This window comes from Rhinatrema bivittatum, chromosome 7 (genome assembly GCF_901001135.1).
Source record: "Rhinatrema bivittatum chromosome 7, aRhiBiv1.1, whole genome shotgun sequence".
NCBI lineage: Eukaryota > Metazoa > Chordata > Amphibia > Gymnophiona > Rhinatrematidae > Rhinatrema > Rhinatrema bivittatum.
The window spans coordinates 272,960,509-272,974,585 of NC_042621.1; the positions used below are offsets into that span (position 1 = coordinate 272,960,509).

Sequence of the window (14,077 nt, forward strand, 5' to 3'; positions counted from 1 at the left end):
ACTTTGCAAGACAAACAAGCCTTTTTTTTGTTTTCTGCCAAGGGGGTTGCAAAGTTCAGAAGTCGAGTATTTATTTTCCACTTACTATCTCTGCTGCCTGGCTGTTGGTCAGAACTGAACTTGAAGGACAGATATATATATATATATATATATATATATATATATTTTTTTTTTTTAAATGGCTAAATCCGTAGGTAAACACTGATGAACCAATTTCAGATGAGCCAACAAGGCAAACCGTTTATGGCAGAGAAGAAAACGCCAGAGATTCCTGCACAGACTTGAGAAATTTAGAGAAGAAGTAATAAAATGCGAGGCCTTCAGAGGCTCACGGCCGTTACCCCCGCCCGTCGCACGAGTGGTTAACAGTGAAATAAAATATGAGAGGGGCCGCGCAGCCTGGCCGACACAGATTGTGTTTATACCGTTACAGTACAGCGCAGCGCACCTAAAATGACTCTTACACTTGAAAATAATTTTAGCGGACGTTTTGGGGTCGTCTTCAATTCCTGCTGGGTGCGATGAGAATCCCCAAAGGGGAGGAGGGAGGATTTAAAAAAAAAGCTCTCTTGTCCCTGGAGGCCTACATTTTGGACTGGAACCCACTTCTCCGGTTTAGGGACCAGGAGGGCAGGGGTGCCCGAGGGTCCCGGGGCCAATCCTTCAACTCTCTCCCACTCCCAGACCCTGGTGCAGGGTAATTTTCCAGTGTGGGGGAGGGGGGCAAAGGAAAAATGAATCCTCCGAGACCCAGGATGATGGCGGGGGGGGGGGGGGGGGGGGGGGGGGGGGGAGGTGACTCTTAATTCAGTGCCCTGGGGAGGTGTCACGTCTCTTTCACTTTCAGGGGATGTGAGTGCCAGCAAAATACACTGCAGGCTCAGAGCGAGTGTCCAAATGAAATCTTTACGGTCAGAAACAGCACTTTCACCTCACATCTGGGCATGAAAAGGTGAAATTTACAATGCTCCAATTTTATTGATGCAAGTATCTCTCGGTATTGGCGGGGAAACTCTCACCCTCCGGGACTTGGAAAAGTAAGGTCCCCAGTTGGCCAGCTATATTCAATAGCGTGGCTGCAGTGCTAATCATACCTCTCCGGATAAGTTCATCCTGCTAACTTTGCAATCCAGCCACCGATTGAATATTAACTCCTAAGCTTTAACCGCATGCTTTAGTGAAGGGGGTCCTTTTATCTTGAAAGGAGGTTGGGTTTGCTGGGTTGTGATAAGGTGTGCTTGAATGCTACTGAGATGCCTGATAGATATGCTTATCTGCGATGATAGTATCCGTGTGCTAAATGTTAGAGGTTTAAACTAACACAAAAGAGCCCTGAAAATTGTTCTCTGTTTATTAGCGCACTATTGTGGTCAATGAGAAGCAAACATTTGGTCTTATAGCAAGAACTTAAGGAGTCCTCCCTGGGTCATTTCTTTTTGAGATTCTGTATAACTTACTGCTACAGCACCTAGGAAATAACAATATTTTAAAAACATATATATATATTAAGCTGTATAATTGCACTGCTCTTTTTGAAAAGGGTACCCGCTTAGAACTGTGGACTGGGTGGAATATGAATTTTCTTAAATATAAACATTTCCTTAAATCTTTTTTTTTTTTTTTTTTTTAAATAAGATGAACACCAAGACAAATACAGTGCTGTGAAATCCAGGTCTCTGATATGCAATTACTTTCTACCTCTCTCTTGGAGATCACCAGGCTCTCCACAGGCTGTGCATTCTTAAAGACCTCCAGCTCCTCGATGATGTGCACCACGGATTTGATCACCACTGCCTTGTGAATCCAGCCATCACCTGCATGAACACAAGCAAAGGTGAAAAGTCACGTGAACCAGAACTCAGGACAGAGAGCTGCAAGCACGCCCAAGGGAGGGTGGTCTTACCACAATCTGCAGAGATTCCTCATTTGAAGACTCAGAATGCGCATGCAATCCACCAAGAAAGGAGATAACATTTACCCTCAATCTATACTTTTTTTGATCCTCTTTATCTCTGTCCACCATCAACACCTTTCTCAGGCTGAGAAGGCAAGAGAACAACTGGTTCGGTAGCAGCTAATGGCTCTGCTGTCCAGATGGTCTTTCACAGAGTACTGTATTCCCCTATCCAGAGGGCTAGAGATTGTATGTATGTGGCTTGTAATATTCTAGGGTCCCAGGACCCCAGTTCCATCAAGGCTATAGCCTGCTTTTCATGCAAACCTTTGCTATTAGCACCAAAACCTTACATCGCTCTGCTCATAAACAATCTCTCATATTTATCACATCTTTTCTTTATTACTTCAAGAGATCAACCTTGTTGCCAGCAAAAGTCTGTGATGACTGCCAGTATTGATAAGCAATGTGCAAAGATGCATTGCCATACCACAGAGCCAGACATGTGAAAGAGATTTCAGGGATCTGGTGCCTGAAAATGTTGAAAATAGCAAGGTTTTCTGTCATAGGAAGGAGGTCTCAGCCCAGCGGGTGCAGGAATTAACTCCTTACCTACATAAATGAATGCATGTTACAGGCATATAGCACAAACAGGCCATACAGAAAAGCACTCAGCACAGTGAACCAAGGATAGAATTCTCAGTTCAGTGTGAATTGGTAAAGCTTAAATATTCTGGGCAGAAAAGCTCAGAGTATTTTTCTGTAGGCATCCGTTAGCATCCAGTCCAGTGATGCAGATCGGGTGGAAAAAAAATGCCATTTAATGACGGTAAATCCCTATGTGCACAGAGCTCTATTCAGGTTGTGGGGCAGGAGGAACTTGCTAAATTTTCATTTTCGCCTGGACAGAGTGAATGGAGTTTCTGATCCCCTGTTATTTCTAAAGCACAAAATAAGATATCCATCAGCTGATGCACTGCATGGTACACGTGGACCTAAACCCATTAGTGAAAATCTCTCTCCTGCAGACGTCTCTACAGTTTTCATGGTGACTTCTCCAAGCAGAGTACTAACAACAGCAGCAATGCCTCCTTGCCATGATACCGCATGAGACCACATTCAGGAGCAGATCCAGCACATCTTTTCTTTGCACCAGTGAAGCCTGTGTTATAGTCCTCCGATGTAAGTGAGAAGGTTCAGTCACTGTACAAGAGTGACACCTAGAGGCCAACCTCATGTAAGGTGCTCTTGAGTAAGCCGCAGCCTATGGCCTCTGGCCAAGGACTGTTGCTGTGATGGCTGAGCTAGAAGGGACAGCTAGACAGAGAGAAAGTTAAAAATGGGGGCAGACCAAGTAATTCAAATGAAGGCTAATGGCACTGTGCCACAGTCTGGCAGGCTGGAATCAGGGATTACCCCTGCAGATGCGACACAGGCCTGCAAGGCAGGGCTAGAGCTTCTCTTCTACCTAACCTGCCCCCTTCCCCACAGGTTGAGCCCTTGGGTTCTGGGGGCTGGTAGGATTTTCTCCTGACGAGCATCGTAGCTGGTGTTGGATTCAAGCACAGGCTGGAAGCTGGATACAGGTTCTGGCTGGACGCTAGAGCCAGGGACTGGCTGGGCGCTGAATTCCAGCATAGCCTGGGAGCTGGATCCTGGCGGGGCTGAGGGAAAGGCTGGTACTGAGGATAGACAGGGACTGGATAAGGCAGGGCTTGAACCAAGGACAAGGGCAAGACCTGGGAAACAGATAAGTGGCTGAACTGAAGTGGGCTGGACAAGGACAGGACTAGACTAGGACTGGACAAGAACAGGGTTAGACAGGCAACAGAAAACAAAAAAGCCCAACAGGTCACAAGATAGGCAAGATAACCCTAGTAGGCCCAGAAGCCGCAAGGCAGGATAGGTAGATCCTGTAGGCCACTGAGCAATACAGGACAGCCTATAAGGCCCCAGAGCAGGGCAAGAGGCCAAGATAGGCCACAGAGCAAGGTGGAAGGCCAAGAGAAGCCACAAGGCAAGAGGTCTGGGTTGGCCACAAAGCAAGGCAAAGAAATAAGACAATTTGGCCAGGTCAAAGGGCCAAGGTGACTTCATGAAGAGGTAAGGAGGGACTGAACAGACTGGGTTAAGTGTATGTCTGGGACTGAGGCATCAGGTGATCAGTGAGGAGGTAACTTGTGCAGCTGTCAGCAGGATTTGCTGAGGATGCCTGATGGAGGGGAGGCTATGCGGCAGGCTGAACCATGGCACAGGGAGGCAGCGTAGCAGGCGAAACTGTGACAACATTGTAGTCCAGTAGAGGCCAGTTCCCATTGATCTGGAAACCCAAAAGAGGAGGAGGGAACCTCTGGGCCCAAAACTTAACCAACAACCCAGGCACATACGAAAAAGTCAGAGCAGATGAGTGCCACTTATATCTCCTCATCTTTCTGCAGTGTTCTCTGCAATCCAATTAATCTAATCAATGGAGCAATACTAATGCAGGGCAGTGCTGCCAGAAACAAATTCAAAAGCATACAACCTACAGATTCCTCATCAAGGATATCCGATGAACAAGGTACATCAATAATACAAGCCTGGAGATAAAATTCAATTCATGGCATCTGCGCAGGACTGAAGGGTTAGGAATGTTTGCCTCTCCCTCCCATCCCTTGAGGAGAAAGAGCCTAGAGCATTGCACGTACCTGTTCCTATGAACAGCACATCATACTGCTTTTCATCCAGAGCCATGACTCTGTCCACTGAAATTGTGGTGTAAATCACATTCTTCTTCATGAGCAGGGGCTGCTCCCCTACGGGCTTCACCTCCTCGTACATCAGGGTGTGGAGCTTCAGAAAGTCCAGGACATTGTTGGGCAGGTCCAGGGAAGAGTTGAAGCCATTCTTCCGAAGTTCGTGAGTAATGCACTACGTAACCAGACAGGAAGACATCAGTTGGGGCGAACATGGGCACAGAAGGCACCACATCTTTCAGCACTGAATGGCATAATATACACGCGAATGCGAGTCTGGGGACTCCGCAAGGCAACGAGTTCAAGCTTAAGGCAGAATGAGCCACACACACACTCACACACACACACACTCACACACTCACTCACACACACACTCACACACACACACACTCACACACACACACACACACTCACACACACACACTCACTCACACACACTCACTCACACACACTCACTCACACACACACACACTGGTGATGAGGGAGCCTGCGGAATATCTACACTACGTAACGAAGCGATCCAAACCAACAGGTACATTTTAAAAGGAGCGCGCGTGCGTCCATAAACGCGCGTATTGGCACGTGAGCAAAGATCTGCTTAATTTTATATTGTGCGTGCAAGTACATGCGTATCATTTAAAATATCCTTGCCACGTGTATCTGTGCAGCCTTTACACGCATATTTTAATAACCTGCTCACAACAAGTGGGGAGAGGGAGAGAGACAGACAATATGATAGTCTCTATATCTCCCACTGTAAGAGGGGAGCTCTTTCAATTCAGGGTAGGTTTAGGGGGAGGGGGCAGTGTTACCAGCTTAATGGTGAAATCTTTGACAAGTAGGAGTCTCCTACAGGAATAAACACGGCTTTCAAGGTTCTTTTCCTTGCGGTCCTACTTGCCTCCGATAGAGAGCAGATCTCAATGAGCACCAAGTCCTGCCCCATTTTCTCTGTAGTCTGGGTACGTTCAGGGCAGATTATCGCTATTTAAAAGGGTAATGGCCAGGTTCTTGTGGCCTGGTTTGGCCTCTGTTGGAAACAGGATGCTGGGCTTGATGGACCCTTGGTCTGACCCAGTATGGCAATTTCTTATGTTCTTATGTTCTAAACATGGTGTATGTATTTCCAGCAACCAGATGATTTGAAGAAAGGAATTAAGCAAGTGTAACCCCCATCCCCAGGTGCAGCCTGCTCACCGATGAAACCATAAAGGAACCCCAGGCAGGCTTAACCCCAAGGCCTGGATTCTTTGTTTGTGGGGGGGGGGGGGGGGGAAGATTTATTCTTTCAAAGCCCAGAGGGCTAAGGTATCGCTTCAACTCTTTCTGTCCCTGGGAGAGGGGTAATATATTATTTTATCCCCAATGTGTGGGCGGTTAATGTCAGAACCCACTCCAGGCTCAGAGGTAGCGTCCGAAGACAATTCAGATGAGTAAATGACACCCAACAGCTCAGTCCTCAGCACCAGGTCGGTCATTCGCTTACAATCTCTTCCCTCAATGTGTGAAGGAGTTGCTTCTTACCAGGCCTAGGGCACCTCCCCCCTCCAGGGTGTGGACAAAGTGAAGAGCCCCCGAGGGACAGGATATCCTTATGTGCACAGCAATAACTCTCCTAGCCAGACCAAAGATGGGATTAACGGTCGTGGCACAGAGATTTCTAAATCCCTCTCTCTCCCCAGGCGTGAAGAGGACACTTGGGTGTCCTCAAAGGTGTCCAAAGGTTCTTACTCACGGTTAGGGTGTTCTCCTTCTTTTCTCTTCTTTTTTTTCTTGGGATCCACTTAGGAACAAGCAGCTCCAGTTGCTTCTTCTCAGGTAGGAAGGGGCAGCCAAAAATCTTCCTCCTGGGTCTCAAAAACCAAAGTCCCTTTCCTTTCAAACAGAGTTCCTCCTTGCAGCGGGTCACCACCATCCCTCCTTCCTTGTTGAGGGTAAGGAGGGCCAGGTCTTCCCTACCTAGGGCACCCCCGGACCCAGGGTTCCCCCCATGCCCCGGGCCCAAGTGGTACCCAAGGGTCTCACAAGGCTCCGACTTCAAAAAAAAGGGGTAAAGCCAAAAATAGAGCCAGAAGGAAATCCCAGCCAGTCAGCGAGTGGACCCTGATCAGGATCCCCGGGCAGGATGTGCCCGACTCCTCTGACTGGGCCGGAAAATGCAAAGCAGAAAAAGCCCCCTACTGCCTCCTAACTTCAAGCAAACCTGAAAGGGCTGTCCTCAGACCCTCTGGAGAGAGAGCTGCTGAGAAAGCCCTCCCGGTGGGGGAGAGGCCATTCCGGCTCCCTCAAAGGGAGGGGCTGCATGGGAATGCTACCCTCCCCGCTTACTACCGTAGCTGAACTAAGGGGTCACTCGGGGCTTGATGATAAAGCCCCCGAAGGGGGCCATTACACAAGTGCGATTCTTTCTTCAACTCACCCAAATTGCTGGAAATAAACATTTTTTAACATTGACCCCCTATCTTCTGTGGCAGAATGGCAGCATCATAGAGCCCCCATCCGTACTCAAATGCCATTGAAAGGATCGGCAAGGCCCACGGTCTGAGAGACCGGCTCTTCTGTGCTGGCAAACAGCCTTAAAAAGAAAGAATTTTTAAAAGCAACATTGTCATCTCCAGAAGACTCCCCACAAATTCCCCATTTATAGGGATAACAACAGGGAAGAGGAAACCCATCTATTCTATTTGTTCCATCATTATTGTTCTATTGTTACCTGTTTTATTGTTCAACTGTTCTATGTAAAGCCCACTACTCTTTTTGGGCATTTAAAAGTTGTATGTAAACCGGATTGATTTGTAGTTCCTACAAGAACTTCGGTCTATAAAAATTAAAAATAAATAAATAAAAATAAATAAACCCAGTTCGGGTTATCTACGGTACTTTCTCTCTAGCTATGTATAACGATAACTCCTCCCTCTCTCCATATTCTGCCCCGCGACAAAGCCAAGTTCAATTAACGTCAACGCACGGTGCACCCTTCCATCGGATCTTGAGAACTTCTTTCCAGAGGCTTGCGTGAGCCTAAACACAGCAAACGTGCTCTCCGTTGTATACTTACTACATGAATGCAAGACTATATCGTGACTGCTGCATGTACAACGGGAAGGACGGCCCCAAATTATCCAACATGAGACAAGCCTGCATGCATAGCTCCCTGGGAACGAAAGCAACGAGGATTTTTTTTTTTCCTCTCGTGTTCTGGTTCCAGTCTGGGTTTCAGAGCAGGCGTTTTTGCTTCACTTCCAGTCTTTATAGTCCATCGTCTTGCTATTTTGTCGCCAAATGGTCAGTACGGTAGATTTCACTGTACTTTAACTATGGCTTTAATAAACAGGAAATTGCTTGCCTTGCCAGGGCATTAGAATGTCAGAAAAAGGTCCTCGATGGGACGGCAGATACTTACCGAGCCCGGCCGGGGCTCTGGTACTTCACCGTTATACCTGGACCATTTTCGGGAGCTGGCTTGATACTCCATGTAAGGACCTTCAAAGGCCTTCTGCACATCGGAAATGCTGTACTGGCAGATGGCGGAAGCCTCCATGTTTCTCCTAATCATGAAAACAAAGAAGGCAAATTAACAATGACTCCCTAATTAGATAGTAATTAACCAACAGAATGCGACTGAACAAGAGCCCAGGGGGAATTTTGCCAATTCTTTTACAGTATCTCACCATCGTTATATTCAGGGAGTCAAATATGCCGCACAGCCAGACTTCCAGTCTGTTACTGCATTCTCTAAAAATGTTCTTTGGTAAAGGGACCCACGCTGGAGCTCCCCCCAAAAAGAAACCGCCTGTAACTGAGTCACAGGAATGAGCATCGCAGCAATATTTCCAAATACTGTGAATTACTATGGTCGGCCTGTAAAAGAGACTTGCCAAAATTGCACTGCTTTTTACATTTTTTTTTAATATAAAAGGGCACAAAGGACATAATCGGTAAAACACAGCAATGCCACTTTCACTTTCTTTTCCATTGTTAGAGGGTGGGGCAGGGCGGGGCAGCAGTGTGCAGATACACAGCCTGTGCCACACCCTCCCTCACAGTAAAATACTTTACAGCTCTGTGTCACACACACACTCCCTTACAGTAAATCAACCTGCAGTGACTCATTACCAAAAATCCACCATTTGTCTTGGCAGCTTACCTCCAGGTGACAACACAAGGAAAAATCCCATGGTGCATTGCCAATCATCTGTAAAATACTCACACTGCATAATGGTCCTCAAGTGAGCTACGTAGAGAAAGTTGGCCGCGTGACAGCAGGTAACAACATTCTGTGTCACCTTGCCTGAAGCCTTGCATCCTATCGCAACCACATCAGGGCTATGGAACCCAAATTACGAGGATATGGAGCAATTAGCCTGAATTAGCCTCAAGACTGCATGCTTGGAAACCAGAGTATTGCCAATAGTAAAGATAACATTAACAGAGGATGAGCGGAGTACAGGCTAGGCATGCCCTACAGTACTTTACAGCAAAACTATTTATTAAAGCCTAGAAATAACTGACATGAAGGTTCTGCTTTTAGGGGAAAAAAAAAGCCATGTTTTTCCTAGGCTTTTATAAACAGTTTTGGCATGCATTACTGTGCAGCCTGCCTGGCTTCCTGTATTTTGCTGTATCAAAGAAGGATCTTTCTGGGCCCACCTCATCTGCTGCCGGCAGCAGAGAGATCTTTTGCTTCTTCAAGATTCCTCTAGTATTACTGCAGCCTCCAGATATGGGTTTTTGATGCTATATTTGATCAAAATACTAGACACCATTGATTCCTGGGAAACACTTATAAATACACAGTATGCTCTTGGTCTTTAGATACTGGGGAGGGGGAAGACTGGCGCTTGCACCATATTCAGTCACCAAACCTTCATAATATTTTACAATTAAAAATGTTCCCAAACTATACTCATTAAATTTCCTTCCTTTATTTTCCTGTTTGAGATGTTAACCTATTTCCATCCTTATGCTCACAGTCTCTGATTTCCCAAGCCCAACAGTGGGGCCCAGCCTGGAAGCCAGGTTCAGACGCCTGTGCCTCAGCATAGGCTGGAGCCCCAATGCCGCAGCCCAGCCTGGAGGCTGGGTCGTGAACCCAGGCTTGATGTGCTCCGAAATGATCAACTGGAGTCTATGGAATGGAGTTGGGCAGACTAAATGGAACTTGAAGTCCGTATCTGCTGTCATATACTGCATTTCTATGACCTAATGTGTCAGTCATATTTTCCTGACAAAATTTAAAGCAAAGAGGTCTTGCAGAAAACTCCTTTGCTCTACAGTTAGCAGCTGACCTAATGTACTTTTGTGGAAAACCAGCAGAACCCTATTATTTAGGAGTACACAAATTAAAAATGAGCAAATGCAAAAATTAGCAGAGTCCTAGGCACATTTTTAACTCCTCAAAATAACTTCTCATAAATACTTCCTTCCAACCTCATTTTTTTTCTTCTAATAAATTTAGTTCGGCATCTGTTAGCTCTGGCAGTTTGTCCTCAGTGGGCCTACGCGCAGTATGTTTTATCGTATGCCAGCCGCCTGTCAGCAACAGGGCAGACAGATCAGCCAACCAGGTGCTTGGTGCAAGGTTTCTTCCAATGCAAGTCAGATTGGCAAAGCCGGAAGGAACTCAGACATATGGAGAAGGCAGGCACTGCAGCTGAGTCATTAGCCAAACACATCCCAGAGATGTATTTACATTGTAAAGTGCTTTTTTAAAATCCAATTTAAAGTGACATTTTTTTTTTTTTGCCTTGGTCTCTCTCTGCCTTGCTGTATAACCATCTGTGTGTACATGGGCACACACACATAAACATGAACACCAGGGGGTTTAATTTCAAAACATTATGTGAGTAAAAATTAGCATATACGTGCATAAGCAGCCTCTGCTTACAAATGCAGTATTTTTTGAAAGTTAAAAATGCACACATAGTTTCACTTCCGCACGCAGATATACACATGCAGCAAGGGAGCAGCCTAGGGCAGGGCCAACACTTATGCGGGTAAGTGCTATTTTAAAAGAAAACTTATGCGAGTGCATTTGCCAACTTACTTGCGTATTTTACACTTGATAATTATCTGGCGGAGGTGACATTAAATGTCTTTATTGTACAGTACTGACTAAGTGGGAGGTCTGGGGGAACTGGGAAGAGTTCGGGCTGAAGAAGCAGGGAGGTCTCGATGATTTGGAAAGGATTGGGCAAACTAACGAACTCACTGGTAAATTGATTCATTTCATTTACGTGTGCACATACGTCTATCATAGTATTATAAGAAAATGAGAACCCTAAAAGTTCACAGTATAAAAAAAACCCCAACAAAACTGAGCCTCAAAGGGCCGAGCCTGAAATGTATGAGAAGAGGCTGGCGTGTCTGATACATCCTCCTTCCCTACCCGTGTTTCTTCACATGAATTTGTCAGTCGCAGAAATTATCTGACTGAGTTTAACACCCCCCCTCTATAATGCAGGGCTCAGCCTTCAGCCCAAATTAAATAAATGCATAAAACAGAAGCTCTAATTGCTAATCAGTGCTGGCAAATGAGGCGCGCCTCTAAATGGCTGACTGCCTCTTCTTTCATTCGCCCGCGATGGCTGGCGACCCAAATTCAAATTAGATGGGCAGCAGCAATCGGATCTTAACAGAAGTGAGAAAATGCCCTGGCCTGCCCATTTTCTTTTGTTAAGCTCTGGCCCTGCAAGGGCCATCCTTATCGCTCAGATATTGTGTTGCAACATGGACTGCCGCTCAGGAGGGCAGCGTTCTTGGACCCTACTCCCTGCCCCCTAGGCTGGCCGGGCCTGAGAGTGCTACAAAACGCATTTGCATGGCAGACACCCGTAAGCCAATCTATGGAGGCACAGGCATTGGACTCTGAAGAGATCTATTATCCACCCTTCTGATCCACTGGACCATCACTGAAAGGATCAGGCTTTGGAGCACAGCGACAGGCATAAAGGGGACAAAATTGTCCATCTATCATGTGAAATGTGCTGATGGTCTCGGCCTGCACGCGCTGACATCATGGCCCCTACCAGATTCCTAGGAATCTGTGAATTCTGCTGCTTACTGTGTCATTGATTTGTGACAAGGACATGGAGAGAGAGAGAGACAGAGATCAATTAAAGCCCAAGCTATTTCAGCTCCATAAGTTAATTTAGGAATCACAGAGCTAGTGAATGCTGGACTGTGGCCGGCTGTGGTATTCTGAGTTTTGAAAACGATTTTCACCTCTTCACGGTCTCAGACCACTGCAGTTGTTAGTGGTCTTCATTATCTTGAGCAATCCTACCCCTGGTAACTGCACTGTGCATACTCTGCTGCTGATGAACTTACAGTAAGAAAACAGTTGCGTTGGAGGGTAATTTTATGACCCCCCCTACATAGTGGAAAACGTCTGTGTGTCCACTGCAAGTGTACATTGTACACGCAGACTTTACAGAGGATTTTCAAAGTTAACTCACCTGCATAAGCTTACTTTGAAAATTTGCAAGTAAGAGATATAGGCAGAGATTTATTTGCCTCCTCTTTGGAGGGCGTGACTCGCATGCACACTTTTCAAAATCAAAACGCATGCACCTGCCGGCTCTTGACAACGCCTTTGCTCAGTTTGCAAAACCGGGTTACGCAAATCAGAGCCCCGGCCAAATCTGTGACAGCAGTTTGCACGCATAAAATCAGATTTTATGTGCAAAATAGCTTTGAAAATCCCACTTTCCGCCTCAATGTCCAAGCCAGTCTTCCGTTACATCAGCCTTGCAGGCAAAGGGAAGATAGAACAGATTTAACAGAAGCCTTAACGTTGCGATCGCCAATGCTCGGGGCGGTGCTCTGTTCGCTATCGCAATCAGTAATCACAGATACAATACAGAACATACGAGGCAGACGCTTTTCATGTGGTAATAAAAGCAGCAGCTTTATTATATAGTTAATAATCTTGAGATGCACGAGTCCCTCATCATATCATGTCAGTAGCTAACCAGCAGTCCCGCTGCAGGAAAAAGGGGCGATGGCAGCAGCGAGGCAGACTTATATCGGAGCTGCAACACGCCTTCGGAGCGCGTCGCAGCCCGATGACGTCATGGGCACGTCGGGGGGGGGTGCACACTTGCGAGAGGCCCGCCCCCAACGTAACCAGGAAGTCCAGCTTCGCGCCGGAGGACGGTGAGTTTGCCGTCCCAGCGGCGCGCTGTTAAGGGCGGGCGCATTTATGTACGCTAGCCCTTATATTTACATCAGAAGGGCATGACAGAGCCCAAAAGGAGCATTTCAATCTAACCCATTCAAATAGTCATATAGATGTCTGGTGCTGTAATGCAGTGTCTCATATCCTTTAAGAAAGAAAATGTACTTTAAATTATATGGGGGTTGTGAGTGCCAGGAGAATGAGGAAACTTAGTACTTCCACAGCAGGTGGCTGATGGACTCAGCAGGGGCGCAGACGTTAGCCAAATGTTCATGCCCGAGAAGAAAGCCCACGAATTATGGAGAAAACGGCAACGGCATTTTATTTCAAAGCTATTTTCCCCTTCCGAGGGCGAGTAGTGCTGCAAAACCTACATTCACAAAGCATTTAAAGCCAAGCTTCTGAGCTGTTTATGCTGAAGTGCGCCTTTAAAATACACCGAGGTTTAATTTCATTAAAACAAAAGAATACCAAAGAATCTTGCTTGTGATTCAAAGTGCCGGTCACTTATCAGCCCCGAAATGTCTGAGCAGTGGTGAAGTGTAACTGAATTGAGAGCTCAAAAGCGCACATGCCAAGCTGTCAGAACTGACATGGAAACAGACTTTTTCAAGGGGGGTAGGGAGTGATTCGTTTTATACTGAAGAAAAGCACATTTAAAAAATATGTATCCAGGCATTTCTTTGCAGGTTGTGAGGCCTTTTATTGGCCCACAATAAGAATTATCCCAAGATGAAAATGTGAGCTCTCCTCATCATGTAGTTTCCTCTTTCAGAAGCCATTTAAAGACCTATGTGGTTTCAAAATCTCACGCACATCACCACCCCCGGCTAATTCTTATGTTGGTCTCATGAAAAGGGTCCGAGGTCTGCAAAGAATTCTGCTTTCATCGGGATCAATATGGTCTTTTCGGTGCAAGGTATGTTGGCTACTTACTAACTGAGGAACTTTGAGAAGCTGCAGCTCTATCTTTTGAAGGTAGGGAAGAGGTGTACTGCTGTGTAGAAAAACCTGGGAGAGCAGGGGCATTGTTAGGCATGGGGGTACAAGGGGCTCATGCACCTAATCTCAGGCAGCAGAGTGTGCAGCCCTCTGCTTCCTGCTCAAGCCACTTCCCTTCCAGTTAGTGGGCAGGAGGTCAGGAGGGAAGGAGAAATCCTGAACCAGATGCAGAGCTACTCTGCTCCCTTCTCCAGCCCCTCCCCTCCTGAGATTCAGGGACAGGAGGGGAGGGGGTGAGTGGTGAGCCTGTAGCAGACACTGCAGAGC

The 14,077-nt window shown here is 46.5% G+C and overlaps 1 protein-coding gene across 1 annotated transcript in view; it reads right to left on the reverse strand.

The window, feature by feature from the left end:
* The window catches only part of SEMA4G (semaphorin 4G), a 352,161-nt gene that overhangs the window by 38,931 nt on the left and 299,153 nt on the right, over nt 1-14,077 (reverse strand). The window contains exons 10-12 of the mRNA XM_029610258.1: nt 8,033-8,177; nt 4,582-4,804; nt 1,699-1,814 (exon numbers count right to left, since the gene is read on the reverse strand). Of these exons, the coding sequence (XP_029466118.1) occupies nt 1,699-1,814; nt 4,582-4,804; nt 8,033-8,177 (484 nt within the window). The remainder of the gene's footprint in view (nt 1-1,698; nt 1,815-4,581; nt 4,805-8,032; nt 8,178-14,077) is intronic.